This window comes from Lampetra planeri, chromosome 17 (assembly GCF_965212315.1).
Source record: "Lampetra planeri chromosome 17, kcLamPlan1.2.h2, whole genome shotgun sequence".
NCBI lineage: Eukaryota > Metazoa > Chordata > Hyperoartia > Petromyzontiformes > Petromyzontidae > Lampetra > Lampetra planeri.
The window spans coordinates 749,336-771,296 of record NC_136123.1 but is presented as its reverse complement, the minus strand read 5'-3'; the positions used below and the strand labels follow the sequence as shown (position 1 = coordinate 771,296).

General features: G+C 58.8%; 1 protein-coding gene across 5 annotated transcripts in view; it reads left to right on the top strand.

Annotated features, from left to right (window-relative positions):
• Positions 1-4,202: 4,202 nt before the first annotated feature.
• Positions 4,203-21,961, top strand: part of ESRP1 (epithelial splicing regulatory protein 1) — a 33,395-nt gene continuing 15,636 nt past the window's right edge. For all 5 annotated transcript variants that reach the window (XM_078601798.1, XM_078601797.1, XM_078601794.1 and 2 more), the window contains exons 1-8: positions 4,203-4,806; positions 6,880-7,008; positions 14,654-14,767; positions 16,673-16,787; positions 19,164-19,256; positions 19,893-19,947; positions 20,546-20,653; positions 21,067-21,199. In XM_078601798.1, coding sequence (XP_078457924.1) covers positions 4,663-4,806; positions 6,880-7,008; positions 14,654-14,767; positions 16,673-16,787; positions 19,164-19,256; positions 19,893-19,947; positions 20,546-20,653; positions 21,067-21,199 — 891 coding nt within the window. In that variant the 5' untranslated portion in view covers positions 4,203-4,662. The remainder of the gene's footprint in view (positions 4,807-6,879; positions 7,009-14,653; positions 14,768-16,672; positions 16,788-19,163; positions 19,257-19,892; positions 19,948-20,545; positions 20,654-21,066; positions 21,200-21,961) is intronic.

Below are 21,961 nucleotides of genomic sequence, written 5' to 3'. Positions count from 1 at the left end.
GGATTTGAACTGAACTCATCCCCGCTGCTCAGCGCTGCGGGAGTTGGTTGTGTAAATGGTTAAACGTGTGCAGGAGCGCGTGACATCGCTTACACGCGGGCAAGGGCTTAATGTGGGGATCCCGTCGGATGCTGCTGCCCACGGCTGGGTGGATGAGTGACCAACTGGCGATTAGCTTCACCCGAAGCGACCCCAGGGGCCACGCGGAACGACCCCTCTGGTCGCGCTCATCTCCTCCGCAAGAGGGATAGAGGGGGGGGGCAGGGCAGATAAAGCCAACGGGTGTCATTCGCAGTTCCATCCACAGCCTCTTTGTCAATTCACTGTTGGATGAAGGTCTCGTGCCGCGAGGTTGGGGGGGGGGTATTTGAGTATATTTCACCACGCTGGTCAGGGCGGGGTGGTAAACTGGAGGCTAAGAACGCGCTCAGATGTCGCTCAACAATTCGGTTTAGCTGTAGCTCAGGCGGTGTCTCCACGGGCGCGAGATTGGATGCGTGGCATCGCAGAACTGACGTAACAATGGCGACGGCGTGAGGATGCCGTCACCCAGCAGCGGTTACACCGTGTCTCGGTATTTTGGTGGCGGCTTTGAGGTAGCGTTCATCCAGTAGTGGATAGACCACGTCGGATGGCGGTGAATTAAAACCGCGGCCAGGAAATTGCACAAAACCAACAAATTAATGGTTAACTCGCAATGCGCGGCGGGTAAAAACCCACAAACCAATTAAGGGACACGACTTGGAAAATCATCTCAAGTGTGGAGGCGCCTGGGCGCGTGCAGCGCCAAAAACTCACGGGCAGATTACCCTCTAATTAAATGTCATCTGCGGTACGCGACTTTCAATTACAATCGATTCAAACTGAGAACCAGGTGCTTAAATCAGAGGCGCGCGCGCGCGCGCGCGCCGGGGATTAATTTCCCCCGTTGAGTGGAGCACGTGGATTAGAGCACACCCGCGGGTTAATGACTTCGCCAACACCGATAACAGAAAGTCATTGGCGATGGAACGGCACCGCCCGAGAAGGAGATGGAGCGATGAAATCAGCTCGTGGGCAGCTGCCAGGCGGATTATTACCATGAGAGGTGACAGCGGTTCGGGAACGCATTCATCCAGCAGTGGATTGACCATGGCTGACGGTCACAATCACAGCTCTCAACGTGGATAAACGATGTTACAATGGTTGCCTGTCTCTGCGTGCGTGTCTCTGCGTGCGTGTCTCTGCGTGCGTGTCTCTGCGTGCGTGTCTCTGCGTGCGTGTCTCTGCGTGCGTGTCTCTGCGTGCGTGTCTCTCTCTGCGTGCGTGTGTGTTTAAGTTGAACTTCTTTCGCAGCGTCTGTAATCAACCGCGCTAATCGGAGGTGCGGGGGAAGGACAACAAACTAAACACAAAAAGCAGTTCTAAATAAACGAGTTGTCAATCTAGATTTTAAAAGTGCATAGCTCTAGCGGCTTCCTAATATCGGAAGAGCGTTCCAGACGGCCGCAGAAGCGCGCGGTGACCGCCGTCTCTGTTGGATGGCCCAGCCAAACGCCCCTCCCCGCTGCGAGGATGACCGAAATTGGCGTGAAGGTTTATGCTGCTTGACGAGATCAGCAGGGTTCATTTGTGTCGTCTCTCCGATCTAATCTCTGCACTAGGATCCGGCTCAGCCCCGGCCTCAATGCCGATCCCCACTGAGCCCCCACCGTTGCGAGTCGGTGAGGCTATGGGAGATGGGGGGGGGGGAGCAGTCCGTGATGAACGCGTACGGTACGCGACATTCACTCGCGTCTTCGTCATTCGCGATGTGTCGAGGACTCGAACTCGCGACTTTAGTTTGCGGTCCCTGCTCGTGAGTGAGCCTCAGCCCAGCCAAAGAGCCGCGGAGCACAAGGTGTGGGGCATGGCTACGAGGGTTTGTGTACAGGTGTACAGCACAGGTGTGTGTGTGTGGAGGCAGGTAAATGATTGAGCAGGACATGCATGGGGGTTTGGTCCCGGGGTATTTATTTACAGGTGTATCGTACAGGTGAACGAGGGCTGTGTACAGGTGAAGGAGGAGGCTCTTAGCTCGCAGTGGACTGTCCAGGGTGCTCCAAATCTCTTGTGACTTCCCCAAATAATTCACCCCGATTTATAATTTGCATATTCATGTCTGTTTTAAGTAAAGCCTTACCTTTAAAAAAAATATTAGGTTTTAGAGAATTAAACGGGGGTCACAAGACATCTGGACCAGCCTGCACAACGTGCACAGGTAAAGGAGTGTGGTGAAGGGGTGGGAGGAGGAGGCGGCTTGTGGAACGTACAAGATTAGATGCATTAATGTATTATAATTATATCACTATGTAACACAATTTTTGTTCCTTGGTACAAAGTGTTATTTTTTAATTGCTTATGCCTAAAAACTATATTAAATGGATATGATTCCCCACAAACTTTTATTTTGTGACCAGGACTTTATGTGAACGAAAGACAAATGCACACCACGTTTTCTCATTGACAATAGGTTCATCTCAAAATATCACTGCCCTGGTCACAAAAGCAAAGTTTGTGGGGAATAATAGCCATTTTCTTTACTTTTGAGGCATAATCAATAAAAAAAAAAGAACACTTAGTACCCAGGAACTATTTGTTTTTGTTACACGCTGAATAATGGTCACCGATTGCAAGCACGTGCCGATTGCAGGCTCACGGCGGCGTGCCGCTGGTGAAGAAGCGTCGCTGCAGCGACAGGGAGCGACATGGGATACCGCATCATTGCCGTGCGCAGGTGCGACCCTGCATGGGTTTCGCTCCTGGGCGGGGTATCGAGTGACAGCGTGTGCTCGCTAATGCCTCTCCTAATCGCGCATCGCTTTCAATTTCAATAAGTCGTTTTTAGAACCGTACAAAGATCCCCGCCTCCTTTGCTCGAGCAGCCTGTCAGGGAGAGGTGAGGGGAAGCGAGCGCTGTTGGCGAGCACCTATTAATGCCTGCCGGGCGCGCGAGGCTCTGGGCGGTGTGGATAGCACCAGGCCCGACCGCCTTTGTCTCCACCGACAATTGAGGGCGGATAGGAGAGAAGGGGGCAGAGTTGGGGTCAGGGCGGTGGTCGTGAAGACACCTGCCCTCGGGGGACCTCCACTCCCCCTCGCCACCTCCCCCCCCCCTTTTCCGCGCACAGGTAACCCGACTCCTGTTCGTTCGTTCCCCGAGGGGGAGGGAGGCAAGAGATGGCTGCTTTCAATGATCTCCGAAGCGAAGCAGGTTAAAGCCTGGATGGTGCTTATTTTGGCGGTCGGCCGCCCATGCATAACAGGTGACATAGGCTGCTGCCGCGGGCTTCGTGGCGGGCAGCGGAGTGGAGTGGAAGAAACCCCATTGTTGTAGTGCAGTAAACCCCATTGTTGTAGTGCACCAAGCCACATAATATCCATATTTAAGGATTATCAGGGACAGCTTCGTCACTCAACAAGTGGACGATCCGAGGAAAACCATGAAAGTTGGAAATCCTATTCCCCCCCCCCTCTTCGCCACCACTCCACCCCGGGTGTTTGATGCAACCCGAACACCGCAGCACCCAGCTGGGGGTGGGGGCTTGGTAAACAGCGGGGCCCCGGGGGAGTCGCGAGTCCCACCGCTGCAGGGCACGGTCAGGTCCCGCGACTCCCCTGTCAATCAGAACTCACCTGTGCACCTCACCACGCTTCAACACTCGCCTCTCCACCTCGCCCTAACTCCTGTCCGCCTACCTCACCTGTACACCTATCACCCCAGTATACCTCGAGCGTGTACACCTGGTCACACCTGTGTACCTCTCACACTTGTGTACCGATATCGTGTATATCTGCCACGCGCGACATGTGCCCCTATCGCACCGGGATTCTTCTCCCACGCGTGCGCCTCACACCTGTATACCTGTGGCCACGCACGCACTCGTTTGAATTTAAAACGTGTTTTTTTTACGTTGGAGGGGAGACCATCACCGTGGCTGCCACGTCCCAAACCCGCCCCCCTCCCCTCCACCTCTCTCACCCCTCCCCGCCTCCACTGCTTCCCTACCTCCACTCCCTCCAGCTCGCTCACCTCCACTCCATCTCCCTGCCTCCACCCTTCTCCCCTCCACCTACGCTCCCTCCACCTCCTCCCTCCACCCGCTCCCTCCACCCGCATCCCCCCTCACCGCGGCCAATGACGGCTCAAGGTGTGCTGCCAGGCGCGCTGACGTCACCTCATTTGCATGGTTACGTGGGCGCGGAGCAGGCAGGTAAGGACTCGCGCGACTTCCACCCGCGGCTGAGAAGACTCACGGACGCTGCCGCCGCCTCCTCCTCCACCTCCTCTATTCAACCCCCGCCACCTCTAACCGCCCGATTTCTCGGTGGAACCTCCGGAGGATTGCGAAACCCGTGCTTGGAGGCGAACCGGGGGACCAACACCGCAGCTCACGGGCTAAATCTGCGAGTCTCGGCGCGCCGGCCTGACGCGCGTCCACTCCACCTCGACTCGCCCCGTCACCTCGCCCCCCCCCCGTCCCCGCCGCCTTCGTCGTCTTGTCCCGTGGATTGTGAAGGTGACCCAGGGCCCTCGAGCGGCCACGTCCCGAACACCACCACCACCACCACCCTCCCGTGCAGCTGCTGCTGCTGCTGCGCTGTTGTTCGTCAAGGCTGAAGGTGACGTCTCTTCCTCGAGTCATGAGCTCCGCCGCAGTCGGCACCCCGAGCTACGTGGTGCTGCTGTTCGGAGCCACGGCTGGCTCCCAGGGGGCGCGGCTCGGCTCGGACGAGCGCGAGATCGTCCTCCTCGTGTGGCAGGCGCTGGACGTCGCCAGCGGCAAGGTGCTTACCGACAAAGACTGCGCGTGGCGTGGGGGGGGGGCACGGAGAAGTGGAGAGGTCTTGGGTGGTGGGGTAGCGGAGAGGTCTCGCGTTGGTGTGCTCGGGGAGGAGTGGGGGTGTGTCGGGGGTGCCATCATTCAGTTCCGCGCAGCCACGGTGGTCGTTATCGCGAAAGCGATGGAATGTTGAATGCATCTGTGCGGAGCTTTGAAATGAGAGTTGACAGCCTCGGGTTCCTCCCACGTGAAGCCGAACGAGGCGCGAATGGAATTGGCCAAAGTTCTCAAATGTCGCAGGATCCTCCTTGGGGGGGGGGGGGGGGGAAACCTCGGCGAGGCAGTGTCGCCGCGCGTGCTCCCAACGTGGTGGTGGTAGCGGGGGTAGGGGTTGGTGGTAGTGGTGATGGTGACTACGTTACACGAGACGGCCGTGGGCAATGCAGGTAACGCGGGCGGATTATGAGAAAGCGAAGCGAGAACTTTACACGTGGCATGTGGCCTGCCCTGCTGTGTGGGGGGGGGGGGGGCGGTGGTGGTGGCGATATTGGTGTCAACCTTGACTCGGATAACGAGTCGCAATGAGCTTGATTAACGACGATTAGCAGATGAATCCTTTAACTGATAGGAAATTTAAAAAAATGACCAGCTGGCTTGGGCAGCCCCGGCATGTAACGCATCTTTGGGTACATCCACCGCAGGAGACGGAGCGATGAGAAATGGGTTCGCGCGCAGGTGCCTGGGTGGAGCTTTGAAGTCGCTCGATCGTGAGATGGCGACGGCTCGGGGCTGGCCTCCATCCAGTAGTGGATTGAGCGTGGCTCGTGGTGGTGCGTCATTGATAGCCCACGCCTTGGCGTGCGGGTTGGTCACGGGGAGCTTGGGGTGCGGGTTGGTCACGGGGAGCTTGGGGTGCGGGTTGGTCACGGGGAGCTTGGGGTGCGGGTTGGTCACGGGGAGTTTGGGGTGCGGCGGGCAGGAAGATTTTGGATGCCGCTTGCCGTGATGCGGAGTCGTGGCCTGGGATCGAACTCGGCTCGCCGAGTCAACAGTGCAGGATACTGGGCAGGGGACGGCCGAGCTAAATCTGTTGTACCGTACTTGTATGCTCCCGCGTCCGTACTCTTCCCCACGTCACCAACCCCCTGCACCCTGGCTGGGCAGTGCGAGGTGCAAGTACGGCCGCAGAACCCCAGCACGGCGTGGGCAAGCTCCTCGTACAGCGGTGGATTGAGCCGATGGGCTCTGTCCACAGCAAGTGCTGTTGTGTGTGGTGCACGAGGATTTGCCCGCTTGGCCTGTGCGAGTCTCGCGACGCGCGTGTCCCACGAGGCCCTGGCGCGGTTGGGGGGATTCTGTCGGAGCTCCTCCACGCCCGGGTGTGCGGGTCTCGCAAGCCAAGCGGGCTCGAGCCTGGCTAGCGCTTGGACTAGGCGGGGGGCGGGGGACTGTCTGGGAGCTCGCGGGGCGTGCGCTGCGAGACGAGCGGTAGTCGCCGGTACACCAACGGATTGTTGAATCCATCCGTGCGGAGGTGTAAATGTCACCCACCCCCCCACCCCTTCCGATGTCTAACAACACTCGGGTTTTCTCTCATCCGATTGGCACGGTTGGCTACGTACGGTGTGAAAGAAGCTCCCCATACGTAGGTACACAGCAGTGGCAGCACCCTCCCGAAAAGCTGACCTTGAAACTCGCTCGACGAAGCTTTCCTCCATAATTATTGGATAATTATATTGGTCGCGAAAGCCTGCGCTTTTAAACCAAGCTTCCCTCGCTAAATAGAACACCGCAAACTGCAAGAAAGGAGCCCTCTAGAGAGGGAGGGGTTCGCACTCATTCGTGGATAAATCACCACCACCAGCACCACCACCACGGGCTTGGTTGTGCTCGCCCACACAGTCGGTGCAGGTGCGGCCACGCCTCGCCCCGCCGCGGTGGTGACAGCGTGCGGACAGGGAAGTTGTTAGGGGGGGAGTGCGGTATGGTGGGGGAGGGGGGGTCGACTTCGTGACTCGGTGCCCCCCCTAAGGCGATGTGCCCCCTCCCGCCCCCCTCGTGCGCCCCGCGGCCGCAGCTCGGCAGCATCCACAAGGCGCTGGTGAGGCCCGACGATTCGCCCCTGTCGGAGGAGTGCAAGGAGGAGACGGGCTTGAGAGAAGAGGAGCTCACCAATGCCGACTCTCTGGAGCAAGTCCTGCAGAAGGTGAGGCGGGACGGCGGCTGCGTGGCCGCGGTTTGGGCCGGATCTGTGTGCGGGTCCCCCGATGCCCCCCCTCCCCAGCCCCCATCCACCCGCACTTGCCCAGCCTCTGTTGTCACAGCAGGGAAGGTGACCGCTGTGGGTGGAGGTCACTCCGAATGTGCCGCCACGTGCGGCGGGCCCTGTGATGTTAGTAAGAGATTGTTGGCTCGTCAGAGCGAGGTAGTCCAAGTCGTGAGTCGGCTCGTGGATTGTGTCACGCCTTGGATTACAAGTCGTGGATCACCAATACAATCCATATCGCGGCTCACATCGGATGCCGCTGCGGTATGTGGTGGCCGTGCTGTACAGACCGCCGATGTGTTATCTGGTTTGTGTGAATAACACGCGGTACAATAACACACGAGCTCGGGCGATGGGTTCACATCGTGGTTCGTGCAGCAGCACATATCGTGTACTCGGACCCTGGACTCGGATCGGATCGCAGCTCGGATGGCATTCAAATCGCACCCCATCTGAGCTCGTATCACGGCTTGGTTCGCGTAGACAACGGCGTAAATTACAATCTGGATCGGGGGTCTGCGCCTCCTTGTTCAGGACCACAGTCTCGTATTAACGTGCATTGCGGCTCTTGAAATATCGAGGTTTCTTTTGCCAAGTGAGAAAAAGACGTATCTTGTTATTTTGGTTGCAGACTGCTGGTCTATGATGATGGCCCATAATAAATTATAGCGCCTCATATCTCGCCTCGGACCACATCACAGCCTAGATCACGGATCCTATTATAGCGTAGGCCCGCAGATCATAATCACAACACTCGCATCGTTAATCCAGGTCACAGATCGTATCACCGCTCGGATCACAGCAGGGGCTCACGGCCCCCATCAGATCCCATTTCGCACTCCGATTCACCGCAGCAGATCGTCGCCCTGATAACCGCACCCTCCCACCGGCCACTTGGCCACTCCTGGCTGGACCCTGGTCCCGGGGGCAGCTTGCCCTCTGGGCCGTACCAACCCCGACTGTGTGCTCAACATGTTGGGAGCAATGCGATAGGTTACGGAAGTTGAGCACGGAAGACACGCGACCATTCGGTAACTTGCGTGACTATTGCTTGTGCCTGATCAACGTCACTGTTGCCTGTTGGAATGGACGCGGCTTAACGATGGGGGCTCATTGGTTTCCGATTGCGCGAGGCTGCGTCCACAACCCCCACACTGGGCGAGTCTGTGCGCACGTGCCCGTGTGTGGAGAGCGGTGGCGCGGCAGTTGTCAACACTGCGCTACAGACCCGGTGCTCTGAGTTCGATATCGAACGTCAGTGGCGAGCGAGTGGTACGAGAGAACTCATCCTGGGCTTCGCTGAAGTCAACCGAGCCGTAAATGAGTACCCGGTTGTTTTGTGTAAATGGCAGCACTGGGGAGACGAAGCAGGCCGGGCGTGGTTCTGGCCACACCACCCCCTCGTGTGGTGCCGTGTGACGGTCTTCATTGGTGCTCGTTAACAGCAAAGGTCTGTGAAGGCTATACGGGGAGGGCGGTGTGTGTTCAGTTGTCGTGACGCTCACAACAACGAGCGGAGCGCTGAGTGGCTGCTAAATCACAGCGAGTTGGCACAGTGGGCAGCACAGCTGGTGCATCTGCTAGTCATCTCAGTCGGTGAACCCATGGCAGCTGCAGGGTCTGTTCCGTGAACTCCTGCCAGCGGGCCTTCGACACTTCACGTGGCCTCAAGTGCATCGGGCATGGCACAAGCGCCGTGGTAACGTCACTTGGTAGTGAACGGTGGTTGTATGTACAGTATGTTGGACTTCTTTCGCACCGTACGTAGCCAACCGTGATAATCGGGGATGCAAAAGTTGTTGCGTAGTCGACTAGGACGGGTGGGGGTACTGTGCGTGTGCTTGTCCGCAAGCTCCTATTAGACCACCACTGCCACTTACACCACCGCCTGGTCCCACGGTCGTTGTGATGCTCGTGGCCCCGAATTCTCTGACATCATAATCGGTGTCTAATTGTCACCATCGTCTGCCTGTCCTTGTTCCTGGTGTGTCAACATTACCGGTTTAATGTCCCGGTGTAGATTTGGGTCACAAAATATGAGCGGGCAATGACTCGCATATTCTCTCCCAGGTAAAAAAAAGAAAAATCTTTACAAATCTCATTTGCCCCACGGCCTGCTGAGACTGAATCATTGCAGCAGCATTGATTCGGCACGAGCAACCCACCCTGGTCGGGTTCCCGATGCCTGGCGTCTCGGCGGCAGCGTCAGGCTTGCTGGCATCGATGCTGGTGAACTGCCAGATGCTCACAGGCCACGAGGGCCCTGCGCTGTCGACGCGACTCCACGCGGCCGAGGTGACGCGCGGCACGTGCGCGAAGGCGCTCGCACTTAATGCGTGCACTCTCGTGGCGGCTCCCCCACTGTTTGTGTTTGAATAACTTAATGGGGACAGCGATAACACGGCTCGCTCGCTCGGAGCAATGCGGCGCGTTGGCTCGTGCACGGTGGGGGGGGGGCTGTCTTAGTAAGCTCTGTGTGATGTTGGCATGTCAGGTGACGTCTTAGTAAGCTCTTATGTTGATGTATCAGGTGACATATTGGCAGGCTCTGTTGGTCATTACTAACTCGGTCACCTGTGGGTAGTGTTGGTGGAGTCGGTACAGTTACTCATCATAGTAATACAACATGTTGACCTACCTGGTACCGTCATAATAAAACCAGGTACTCGTAGAAAGCTGTGTGTGGTGATGGTGAACCGGGTACTGTCATAGTGAGCCGTGTGTGGTGATGGTGAACCGGGTACTGTCACAGTAAGCCGTGTGTGGTGATGGTAAACCGGGTACTGTCATAGTAAGCCGTGTGTGGTGATGGTGAACCGGGTACTGTCACAGTAAGCCGTGTGTGGTGATGGTAAACCGGGTACTGTCATAGTGAACCGTGTGTGGTGATGGTGAACCGGGTACTGCCAGTGAGCTGTGTGTAGTGATGGTAAACCGGGTACTGCCAGTGAGCTGTGTGTAGTGATGGTAAACCGGGTACTGCCAGTGAGCTGTGTGTAGTGATGGTAAACCGGGTACTGCCAGTGAGCTGTGTGTAGTGATGGTAAACCGGGTACTGCCAGTGAGCTGTGTGTAGTGATGGTAAACCGGGTACTGCCAGTGAGCTGTGTGTAGTGATGGTAAACCGGGTACTGCCAGTGAGCTGGGTATAATCTAACCCCGCTGCGAGTCGCCATCAGAGTCGTGTCAGCCCACTGGAGTCACGCGCCCTGCTCGCTGGCTCGTTCACGTTGGGAATGCGGCGTGGGGGGGGGGGCAATGTGGGGGGGGGGGGCAATGTGGGGGGGGGGCAATGTGGGGGGGGGGCAACGTGGGGGGGGGGGGGCAATGTGGGGCGGGGGGGCAATGTGGGAGGGGGGGGCAACGTGGGGCTGGCGCGGCGCGAGAGATGCGGCCCCCAGCAGCTCCGTGCGGGCTCGGGGCTGGGCCCGTCTGCGGCAGTCGCCACCCCCCGGGGAGTGGCGGCTGAGGGCCGACGAGGAAGGGACAATGGGACGCCTCCGTTCAAAGACGGCTCGCCAACACGCACGTGCACACACTCACATACACACGCACGTGCACACACACGCGCACCTGTGTGTGTGTGTACGTGTGTGTGTGTACACAATGGGGAGTGGTAGTGTAGTGGGTAGGAGCCATCCATTTCGTAGGTACGCAAAAATCTGTCAACTTGACCCATCCCCCACCCTCCCGAATCCTATAGAACGGCCGGTATTTTAATCCACGCAGAAACGATCAAGGATTAATAATTAATGTTAACGTTTTAAGTAAACAGTCCACCGCCGGCTGCATTAAAGAATTAAGTTGCGTACCTTTTTAAAAAGGTGTGCCTCGTGTCCGCTCGGTACAAACGCCGACTGAACCCAGTCGAACGGGTGACGCATTGTAAGGACTTGGTCAACACGCCCAATGTCGGGCTGAAGCACAGCAGCGTGATGGCTGCAGTCAGGGGCACCGTGGCACGCGAGTGACACGTCTCCCACAGTCCCACCGCTCCCTGCAGGACCTGTTGTCTGACAGCTGAAGACACTGAACTGTGGCTCATTTGAAGGCCAATGTGGACACATTATTGTCGAGGCTTCACTCCCCGCCCCCCGTTTCCGATGCGTACATTGTCAGTAGACCCCTTACACTCAAGCGTACGCATTTGGGTTAACCCCTCCCCCCTCCACGCGTACGTACTGAATGGATGGCCCCTTAGCGCTACGCTGCGCTAACAAACGCGGCGACCCGAGTTCGATTCCCGCTCACGGCCAACATCGGTGACGATTATCTGAACCGGTCCTGGGCCTCCCCTTGGGACACTCAACCTCAAATGAGTACCTGGTGGGGTGTGTAAACATCATCGCCACTCGGGAGACAAAGACGTCCGGGCGTGGTGCTGGCCACCCACCCCCTCGTGGGCCATGCCGGCATTCATAGGTGCTTGCTAACAGCACTTGCCCCAGCAGTTTGTTGTAGGCTATACTGGGAGGTCTTTGCATGTCCACGAGATTCACGGGGCCTGTGTCCGCGAACCGCCACGTGGACACGTGACCTGCTGCCGCCCCTGCTGCTGTGTTGGCAGTGCAAACGACAGGAAAAAGGGCCTAAAAGGTGACGTTTCAAGCAATGGGCCTTCATGTGCTGTGAGATGCATCGTGCTCTGAAGAAGAGCCATTGCCCAAACCGTCTCCTATAATGTACTCTGTACATTACCAGGCTAGTTCAAATGTAATAACAGGATCTTCTTTTACTGTCACCGAGATGAAAGAAATATCTCAACATCTAGCTGCCTCGAAGTCGAAGTGGTGTCCTGAGCCGCATTGAGGCATTGGTGCTCAATTCCTGCTTCCAGCCCTGTGGTGGAAATTCCACATTCCTATGATGGTGGGAGGGGGGAGTCTATCCGTAGCACAACCACTTTCCCTCAAAGCGGTGCTCATTTTATGGATCCGAGAAAGATGATGGGCTGGGACCCCCCCCCCCCCCCCCTCCACGAACCAGGATTTGAACTCTAAACCTTGCGATTGTGAGGCCGCTACCTCTACCACTGAGCCAGCACGTGGCCGTCTGATTGGCCTTGTGGAACTCTGCTAGCTATGCCGCACATACAGTAAGGGGCGATCACGACTTGGTGGCTGTCGGCGCTCGTGGTGTTCCCGGAGGGGGATAGAAAGCTCAAAGTTGGCACGAATGTGGCCTGCGCAACGCCTGAAACTAAACCACAAAATGAACGTCTGAAAACCAGAATTGTGAACATTTGGGCTCTAAAAAGAATTAAGTCTTGAAAGTTGATTGGTTTCACCCGTTGAGCTGGGCGAAGCATTGCCCTTTATCGTCAATAGCACTTGTATGGGCGACCAGGGTGCACACGCACAGGTGTTATAGGCTGCTGCGAGGCTGCGCCTTGTACCTGGTGGTCAGCAGAGGGCGTTGCAGCAACTTCCATCGTTGTGCTGCACTTCTATGCTGCCACGACTCGGCCTCTCACCCTCACTAATCTGCGCTGACCAGCGTGGTCAAGCCTGGTCAAATAATCCCCCCCCACCCCCCCACGACCCTGCCCGGCGTGGGGGGGCCCTGGTCCAGAGGTGCATTAAAACTGACAGCTGTACACGCACACGTGGTGCAGGGACGGACGCACGCACGGTGCAGGGACGGACGCACGCACGGTGCAGGGACGGACGCACGCACGGTGCAGGGACGCACGCACGGTGCAGGGACGCACGCACGGTGCAGGGACGCACGCACGGTGCAGGGACGCACGCACGGTGCAGGGACGCACGCACGGTGCAGGGACGCACGCACGGTGCAGGGACGCACGCACGGTGCAGGGACGCACGCACGGTGCAGGGACGCACGCACGGTGCAGGGACGCACGCACGGTGCAGGGACGCACGCACGGTGCAGGGACGCACGCACGGTGCAGGGACGCACGCACGGTGCAGGGACGCACGCACGGTGCAGGGACGCACGCACGGTGCAGGGACGCACGCACGGTGCAGGGACGCACGCACGGTGCAGGGACGCACGCACGGTGCAGGGACGCACGCACGGTGCAGGGACGCACGCACGGTGCAGGGACGCACGCACGCAAGCATGGGGGCCAATTCTCCTGCACTGTGTGAGAGCGCAGCTCGGATGTATACATCTTTGCACGCACACACAAACCCACCCACACGCAAACTCTACGATCCCTAGTTATACATTTGCCTTTCTTGCTGCGCACTGCTACACCTTGAACACAAGCACGTCGACCCCGCTGCGTTACTACAGTGCCTTTTCCGTTGGCTCCTGACCAGTCCGCTGGAAGCTGTCGTTTTTTTTGTTGACGTTGGAATGCGGCCGTGGCGGCGGGTTGCGGCGGCGGTGGTTTTTCTCCACGCGGTGCGTCCGCCGGCCCCGGGCGGCTTGTCGGGAGGCGGTAGTTTGCCGCTCGTGCCGCGAGCCCAGCGGAGGCAGGCCCAGCGCTCGCTCAAGGGCCCACAAAGCGAGCGGCAACGGCGGGGCCCGGATCGCGGTGCCCCCCCCCACCCCTGTGCCTGCGCACGCAGAAGAGGAGCGGCGTGGTTATTATTGATGGAAGGGCTGACGACTCCTCCACTCGTCAGGGCTGGAGAGAGCCCGGTTTAGACCAGGGGCGCCAGGCCTGGCGTGGAGTTGTCGGCGTGGTCCAGCTCTGTCCGGCTGCCCATGTGGTGGTGGTGGTGGTGAGGTGACAGGGCCAGCGGAGGTCGCGGTGCGTGCGCTCGCCGAACCGGTTTCCCCGTAATCGGCACGATCTGGGCTTTGATGGCGGGGCTGCAACCATCGCCCTCCGAACCCCGCAGAGAATGAAACGAGTCGGGGAAAACGTCGTGCCCACGCTTGCGGATTGTGTGGTCCATTCTTTTTGAGAGGTGGTTGTGTGTGGGAAGAGTTTAATTCGCTGTACGGAAGTCGACGGGGGTAGCTGTCGGGACGGCATGCGTTGTCCATGTGCGCACGTCGTCATTGCTTTGGCTTACGTCTCTAAAGTTTCAAGAAATCGGCCAAATTATAAATCAGCCCTGCTGGCCTTCCCCTGCACCTCTGATTAGAACGGTTGTCTACTTGGGGTGCGTAAGATCAACATACATTACATTTGTCCAGTTTTCTCTCGGTTACGAGAGTTACCGCGACCCCCCCCCCCCCCACCACGTGACAGACAGACAGAGCTAACGCGGCAATGCCTTCAAGCTTGGAGGGTGTAGAGCAGCGGCCCCCATCCTTTTTGGCACCAGGGACCGGTTTCAAAGAAGCTCTCCCCCTTTTCAAAGAAGCTCTCCAGCGACGTTAGTTGTTAACTCATTTTGGCTAGGGGTTAGCAGCTTGTGGGCTCACCAAAACTGTGACTGACAAGTGTGGGGAAAGAGGCGCGGACGGAAGTGGTAAATAAAATAATGGGCGGGCTACGTGCGGACTCGCCGCTCTCACCTCCTGCTGTGCAGCCCGGTTCCTAACAGGCCACGGACCGGTACCGGTCCGCGGCCCGGGGGTTGGAGACCTCTGGTGTAGAGGATCTGTCGGTGCCGCCCTGTGACTCCCGCACGCCGTCCCTCCCTTGCCCCCAACCACCCCGCAGGTGACGCTCTCCATCAGCAACGAGCTCAACGCGGGCCTGGGCACCACCTTCTGCCTGTGCACGGATGGGCAGCTCCTCCTGCGGCAGACGCTGCACCCCGAGACCAACAAAAAGGTGCGAGCCTTCGACACGTACTCACAGACTCGTTGGGCTCGCCGCATGCTGGCTCTTAAGTCCACTCGAGACGCTACGGGACATTTGAGGGCAATGGTCGCCAGAAAAACATTTTCTCTGAGTAACTGTGGGACATTTTGCTTGGGACCGGCACAAAGCTAGAAAGCAATACGATATGGTGGGGCTCACATTGCCGAAAAAGGTAAAAATTGGCCCGGTGCATCATGGGACTTTCGGAAAGGTGGCGGCACTTGCGGTGCGGTTGCCGACAGCGAGGGGACGTGCAAGTCCCGTTAGCGGAGACTGCACTGCCCACATCGTGTATACGGCCATTGTCCGTCGAGGATGACGATCAATAAGATTTTTTTCATAAACATCAAAATGATAAATAAGCGGTGACTCGTTACCGACGTGCGGAGCGATGTGGCCCCCTTTGAACTGCCTCGCTGGGAGCATCGTCACCGAGCGCCCACCACACAGGTGTCGGGCTGTACGGGCTCTCACCTGCTTAGCTTCCGTGATCTGACCATGATCGGAAGCATTGCTAGTGATTTCGTCACAGGCTCTGGATAAGTTGACCAATGATCATCGTCGCCGTCATTACTTTTGTTTCCGAAGGTGTGGACGGTCCACACCTTTAACCCCCAATCCGGCCCCACACTCCCCGGCGGGTCCAGAGTCCATGCGGAGAACGAACGGGGGGTGGGGGGGCGCGCGGATGGGGTGCGGCAGGCAAGGATTGGGGGTTAAGGGTCGAGCCGCCGCAAACGGTGCAAGTGTTGCACGTGCAGCGTTTCCGTGTTGGCGCTGCGCTCACTCTTCCAGTCGTGCAAACTTCCCTCTCACCCGGTGGAGGATGTCCTCCAGCTTCTATCGCTCTATGGCGTGGGGTCGGCTGCTCGGATTTTCTCTCCCCGTTCTGGGACTCTCCTCCTAGTCACCTCCGCTACCCTGGTCTCTCGCTCCCCCCCCCCCCTTCACCCTCGGTCTCCCTCCGCTGCTTCCACCCTGCACCGGTGGCGTCTCCACTGCCTCTGCTAAACGTCCCCACGATGTCGCGCACTTGCCCTGGGAGGCATCGCCGCGTCTGAACGTCTGGATGGATGATGTATGTACGTACGTATGTTGAACGTGTGGGATGGATGTATATGTATGTACGTACGTATGTTGAACTTCGGCCAAGTTGCGGCTTCTGCCCGCGTAGACCTTTCTGCGGTATCTCCTCTGCGCGTGGTGGGTTTTCTCCGGCTACTCTGGTCTTTTCCCGCATGCGAACAAAAACGGCTCCTCGTAAAACAATTGGCCAAACGGCTCGAGGGAGGGGATCCTCCTGAGGAGAGTCATGAGACTCTGCGGGGCTTCCCTGGCTGGCGGTAGAGGGAATATGCTTGCACGCGGAAGGTTGCAAGTTCAACTCCTGGTTAGGGTTTCTTATGATTGTTATTATTGTGTGAGGGAAGTTCTCTGTTTGTCCATAAGGATAAACTCACCCCCACCATAGAAATGTGGAATTCCCACTTTGCTTGGGGATGTAAACTCCTCGCCATGGCTCAGCCTTGCAGCTTGTGGCATCTGAAACGGTCTTTCGCCCCCACCCACAACCCCTTCATCAACCCACACATGACCCCCACGATCAACGTGGCGCAGAGGAGACCTTCATTCAGCAGTGGATAGACCGCGGATGACGATTGTGTGATGCACAGACTGTCGGCACCTGCAGTTTTGTACAAACCCAGGTCTTAATTTTTCCACTGAACATTATCGGGGTTGCTGGTAAACCGGAGGAGGTGGCATGTGGTTACTCAATGCAGCAGCCACAGTGCGAGGCATTCTGGATGTGGTGTGTCGGCTGAAATGAATGCGTGCCTCTGTCCCACCCCTCCCCCTCCCGCCGGGCCCCCACAGAACGTGACGCTGCCCGAATGCTTCTACTCCTTCTTCGACCTGCGGAAAGAATTCAAGAAATGCTGCCCCAACTCCACCGAGCTGCGCGAAACGGACGTGGGAAGCATGGCGGAGCGTATCCTTCAGCACGCGAGCGACGGCACCACCACCATCGTCATCGCCATCTCGATCATCATCGTCATCACCACCAACACCATCGTCATCGTCGCCATTCAGCTGCTGCAACAGCCGCAGTGTCCAGCGGAAGGGAAGCGACGGCAGCGATGAACTTGGTTGTGAGATTGTTCCGTGCGGTGGTGGCCCTGGAGTGGCTCGGTAGTGGAATGACAGATGGGGGCCATCTTGCAGGCGGCGGCGATGCTGCTGCTGCCCGTAGGTGCCGCGGGGAGTTTGTGTCGACGCGGCAGGTACACCCCACGAGCCGAAAAGATTTAAAGTGGCGGCGGTGGCGGAGGCGTCCAATAGGAGCGCGGCACGTTGCGTGGAATCCAACGCACAGGGAGTTTTTTTTTCTTCCTTTTTTTGTTAAATGCCGTGGCGTGTCGGGGTGCGGGGGAGAGGCGGGGTCCAGGGGAGGGTGCGGGGGAGAGGCGGAGGGGGGGAGGCGGGGGAGAGGTGGGGGGGAGGCGGGTTCACCTGTGGGTGGGAGGAATGCAGTGTCTGCCAGCCCAGGTCTCTCTCTCTCTCAACGCAGTCATCGCGAGCGCACCCTGACCAGCCCCCATGCACAGCCCCCACGCACAGCCCCCACGCACAGCCCCCACGCACAGCCCCCACGCACAGCCCCCACGCACAGCCCCCACGCACAGCCCCCACGCACAGCCCCCACGCACAGCCCCCACGCACAGCCCCCACGCACAGCCCCCACGCACAGCCCCCACGCACAGCACCCACGACCAGCCCCCGCGCACAGCCCCCGCGCACAGCCCCCGCGCACAGCCCCCGCGCACAGCCCCCGCGCACAGCCCCCGCGCACAGCCCCCGCGCACAGCCCCCGCGCACAGCCCTCGCGCACAGCCCCCGCGCACAGCCCCCGCGCACAGCCCCCGCGCACAGCCCCCGCGCACAGCCCCCGCGCACAGCCGCGTCGGCGGAGAGCGGTCACGGCTGCCCTCCAGCTCTATTCACTACGAAAATAGAATGACAGTCGTCATGACGACGGCGATGATGATAATAATAAATCACGATTCATGATTGATGTTTGGGTTGGGCCGTGTGGTTGATTTACTGTCCTAAGACCTCCCCACCACCCTAAAGAATCCTCACTACCAATTTCGGTTGTGAGGATTTGCTCCTCAACCCACCGGAGAGGCGGCACAACGTTGATTGGCACCGTGTAATGCTGGCACCCGCGGCTGTTTAATTTGTTTGGAGGAGTTTTAATACAAATCGATGATGCGTGCCCCACCAGAGGGATTGAGCCGCGCTGTGCAGCCCTCGGGAAGGAAAATCTTCCTCGTCCCCATCCTAGCGATGGCCATTGCTGTAAGGGCATCTTTTGAGAACTTCCTGGGAGGGTATTTTACCTTCCCTTCCACGCCGACCCAGATGTCTTGGATGGGGAGCGACCCACTCTTTATCCCACCGCACAGTCGTCCGTCACGCTCTCTCGGCGGCGCCCGCGTGCGCTGGGTACCGCGCGAGGTGCTGCGTCGTGATGGCACGGCGCGTTGCACCGTCGTCGCTGGCGCTGGGGAGGTATGCGCCGGCCGTGAACCGGCGTGCGCTCCGCCCACCGCACCCCCCCCCGGGCTGAGAGCTGTGCGCACGGTACCGCAATCATTTACTCCTCCGCCCTGCCGCAGGCTTCTCGGCCAACATTTGCACGGCGCGCGCTCCCCATTCTGCCCCCTCCACAAGACGCTCGTCCCACTCGCTGGGCAGCTGCAGCTTCTTAATGCGTTCCCAGTGAAGGTTATCGGCGTTCGAGTTGGCTCCGTCCGCGTCTGTCTGCCACGAACGGGGGGGAGTCACCAGAATGCCAAATTTGACGATCGGTGTTGAACGAGAGGGGGGAGTACAGCTTCGTGCTGCTGTCGATCACCAAAGGTCGCCTTGAACTCGGCGACAGGAACCGGCGCTCAAAGTATGTCTCGCCGGACGTCGCGATTTGCCATCGCGTGTCTTGCGCCGCGTGACGTCGGCACGCCGTGCGGTTTCGAATGCCGGTTTGCGTTGCCAATTTAACGTTTAGCCGGACAAACGCGTGTTGGAAAGCTTTGCAGATCCTCACACATACGAGTGATTTTATTCCTTGTTAAACTTTACAATTAATTTGCTCCACGCCGCTATTGATGGACAGGGCGTGAGGTGAAGGGGGGCGAGGGTTTTGGTTGAACACAAGTGCGTGCGCGCATGCGTGTGTACGTCCGTGTGTACGTCCATGTGTGTGTGTACATGCGTTCTGTGAAACTTGTCGGCAAAATGGCGCGCGTGTTCGCGGCGGGGAATCGATCTGAACTGCGACAATTTCCTTAACGTGCGACGCCAGACCTGAGCGTGGAGAGCGAGCTGCCCGAGTTTGGTGTTTCCCACGTGCGGCTTATGGGCCGGATCCTGCAGACAATTCTCACGGATCCCTACAGTGAGTACCGCCAACATGGTCACCGCCACCACCACCACCGTCTTCCTCCTTCCTCCTCACCGCCGTGACGGGGAGACAGGAGCTCGCCGCCGTCACCGTGGTCACGCTCGGCACTTCATTATTAATGTCCCAAGAAGTCAACAATTAATCAATTTTAAGACGAAATGAAAGGCGTATTACTCTCAAATGGCATATGAATAATTGAAAAGAAGTGGACAAAGAGCAGACACTTGCGTTTCAGCTTTTGAATTTGTCTCTCTCGTTTGTGTGGAGAGAGTCTGCATCGAGTTGTCTCTGAACGTCGCCGTACTTGACCTGTGCTCTGGTGCGTCGAGATGGTACCCGCCTTGGGGGAGGGTGGTCCAACATGAACATGGGCCAGGTCCGCACGCGGCAATTAAGCCCTGGTCACGGCAATTGTTCAGCGCCATCGCCTTGGATTTTTCTTACCGCTCTCAGTTCAGCTTGGTGCAAGTGACAGTCACTCCAGAAACTGCCACAACTCCAATTACCCAACTGTAGCCACCTGTTACCGCCACCGCCCCTGCTTGTGTGGCAGTTGTCCCGAGGTCCTCTGGACAGCGTGTGATGCTCGTGTGATGCCTCCCCCTCCTGCCCCTTGCCACGCTGCTGAAGATCACAAGCTGGACGAGCCGGAGAGGATCACGCACAAGTTTGAATCGGGGACGTGGTGAGTGCCAGTAGCAATCGACTGCCGCTGTTTTCACGGTTTTGCGTGGCGATGAATTTCACGGATTTTCAAATTCTTTGCTTACAGCCACGATCGAATGTCATAGGTCAATCGCGATACGATTTGAATTGATATAATGTGCGAAGGTGTGGAGCGGTGGCGTCATGGTTAGTGCGTGGCGCTATGAACCCGGCAACCCGAGTTCGAATCTCGGTCACGGCTGACGTCGGTGGCGATAGTTATCCAACCGGTTTTGGGCATCCGCCTCGATGGCCGCCACCGCCCGGTGTGCTCCCGAGAGCGACGGGGCATGGGGTGGCCTTTATCCAGAAGTGGATTGGTAGAAGGCCGCACTGGCGTATAAGCGTGGCTGCGTCTCGCGAGCCGCTTCGTAATAAACACGAAGGCCGTGCCGCGCGGCCGGTCATGGTGGCGGTGACCCACCCCCTCGAGTGCCGTGCCGGCCTTCGTAGGTGCTACTCGCTAACACCACTTGCCGACAGTCCGTTACGGCTAGAGGGGATCTTTGTTTGTTTGGCGCCGGTGCGGTTGGCGCTAACCGCGGCGCCGTGCCCCGCGCACGGATCTCTCCCGGCAGCAAGACCGAGCTCGTGGACAGCAACACCGTGGTGAAGGCCCGTGGCCTTCCCTGGCAGTCATCCGACCAGGACATCGCCAAATTTTTCCGCGGGCTCAACATTGCCAAGTGAGCCCCCCCCCCCCCCCCTCTTCAAACACGCAAACATGTTGCCGCCAACATCGTTGTTTTGGAGACAAAGACGCTCGTTTCTCCGTGGCACTCGCGCCGCGTCGGCGCATCTCTTGCGTGACCGCCCCCCGGGTCACCCGGGGTCCCTTGCCCCCCCCCCCCCACCCCCCGATGCATGAACCTCGACCCGACCAAACCAGGGGAGCGCAAACCCCACGGTTGCGTATCGTGCTGTGGGTGGCCGGGGCGAGGCGAGCTTTCCCAAACCGTGCGCGTTGTCGGTCGCGGCCCGAAGGAAACCGGCGTCAGGGGGGGTCTCTAACGGGGGGGGGTCTCTAACGGGGGGGTCTCTAACGGGGGGGTCTCTAACGGGGGGGTCTCTAACGGCCGCGTGGCGCCACGGCCGGCAGGGGCGGCGTGGCGCTCTGCCTCAACCCCCAGGGTCGGCGCAACGGCGAGGCGCTCGTGCGCTTCGTGAGCGCCGAGCACCGGGACCTGGCGCTGGACCGGCACAAGCACCACATGGGCAGCCGCTACATCGAGGTGAGGCCCTCGGCACTCACGGCGGGCAGTGGCGCCGCTGCTGCCGATCCGCCGCCCCCCCCCCCCCTCCCGGGGTCGGGTAGCGCGAAGGGGTCGGAGGGGTCGTAGGGCACCACGCCCCGCTCGCTCCCGATTGGGTGAATTTCACGACGGCGGCGTGGCCGGATGAGGGGGGGGGGGGTCCCGCGTTCCCACCAGTGTGGATGCGTACCGAGGACGGCCGGATTGATGTCAAACTTAACGTTGCTTCGCATTTAATGATTTATTGGAGAGTTGTGTGACATTAATGTAGTTCTGTGATGCCATCTTTCAGGGCCGTTCACCGACCCGAGGTGATGTTGCACCGCGCACGACATGTACACGTGCCGCCCCCTTGTTCGTCCACTGTTGGATGACGGCCTCCCCGTGTCGTGCGGGCCGTCGGGGGCTATTTGGCCATACTTCACCACGGTGGTCAGTGCGGGCTTGGTGACGGCGGGCAGCATAGACGTGGGAACGTAGAGGCACAGTACAACGGGATGGGTTTTTGCTGCACCTGTCCTCTGCCAAACCACCACGTGTAGCGATGTTTTGATTCTTCTCGGGTGTGTGCTTGCTCTCCTGTGCCGTGCTTCATTCAACCCAGGGTCCCCCCCCCCCCCCCCCCCCCCCGAGGAAGGAGACTCCTCCTGGTTGCAATGGGCACGCTCTTGGCCGTGAACGAAGGCCGCCCGTCCGTCTATCCTCTCTCCGTCTGTCAATCTAAACCCACCCGGCGCCCGG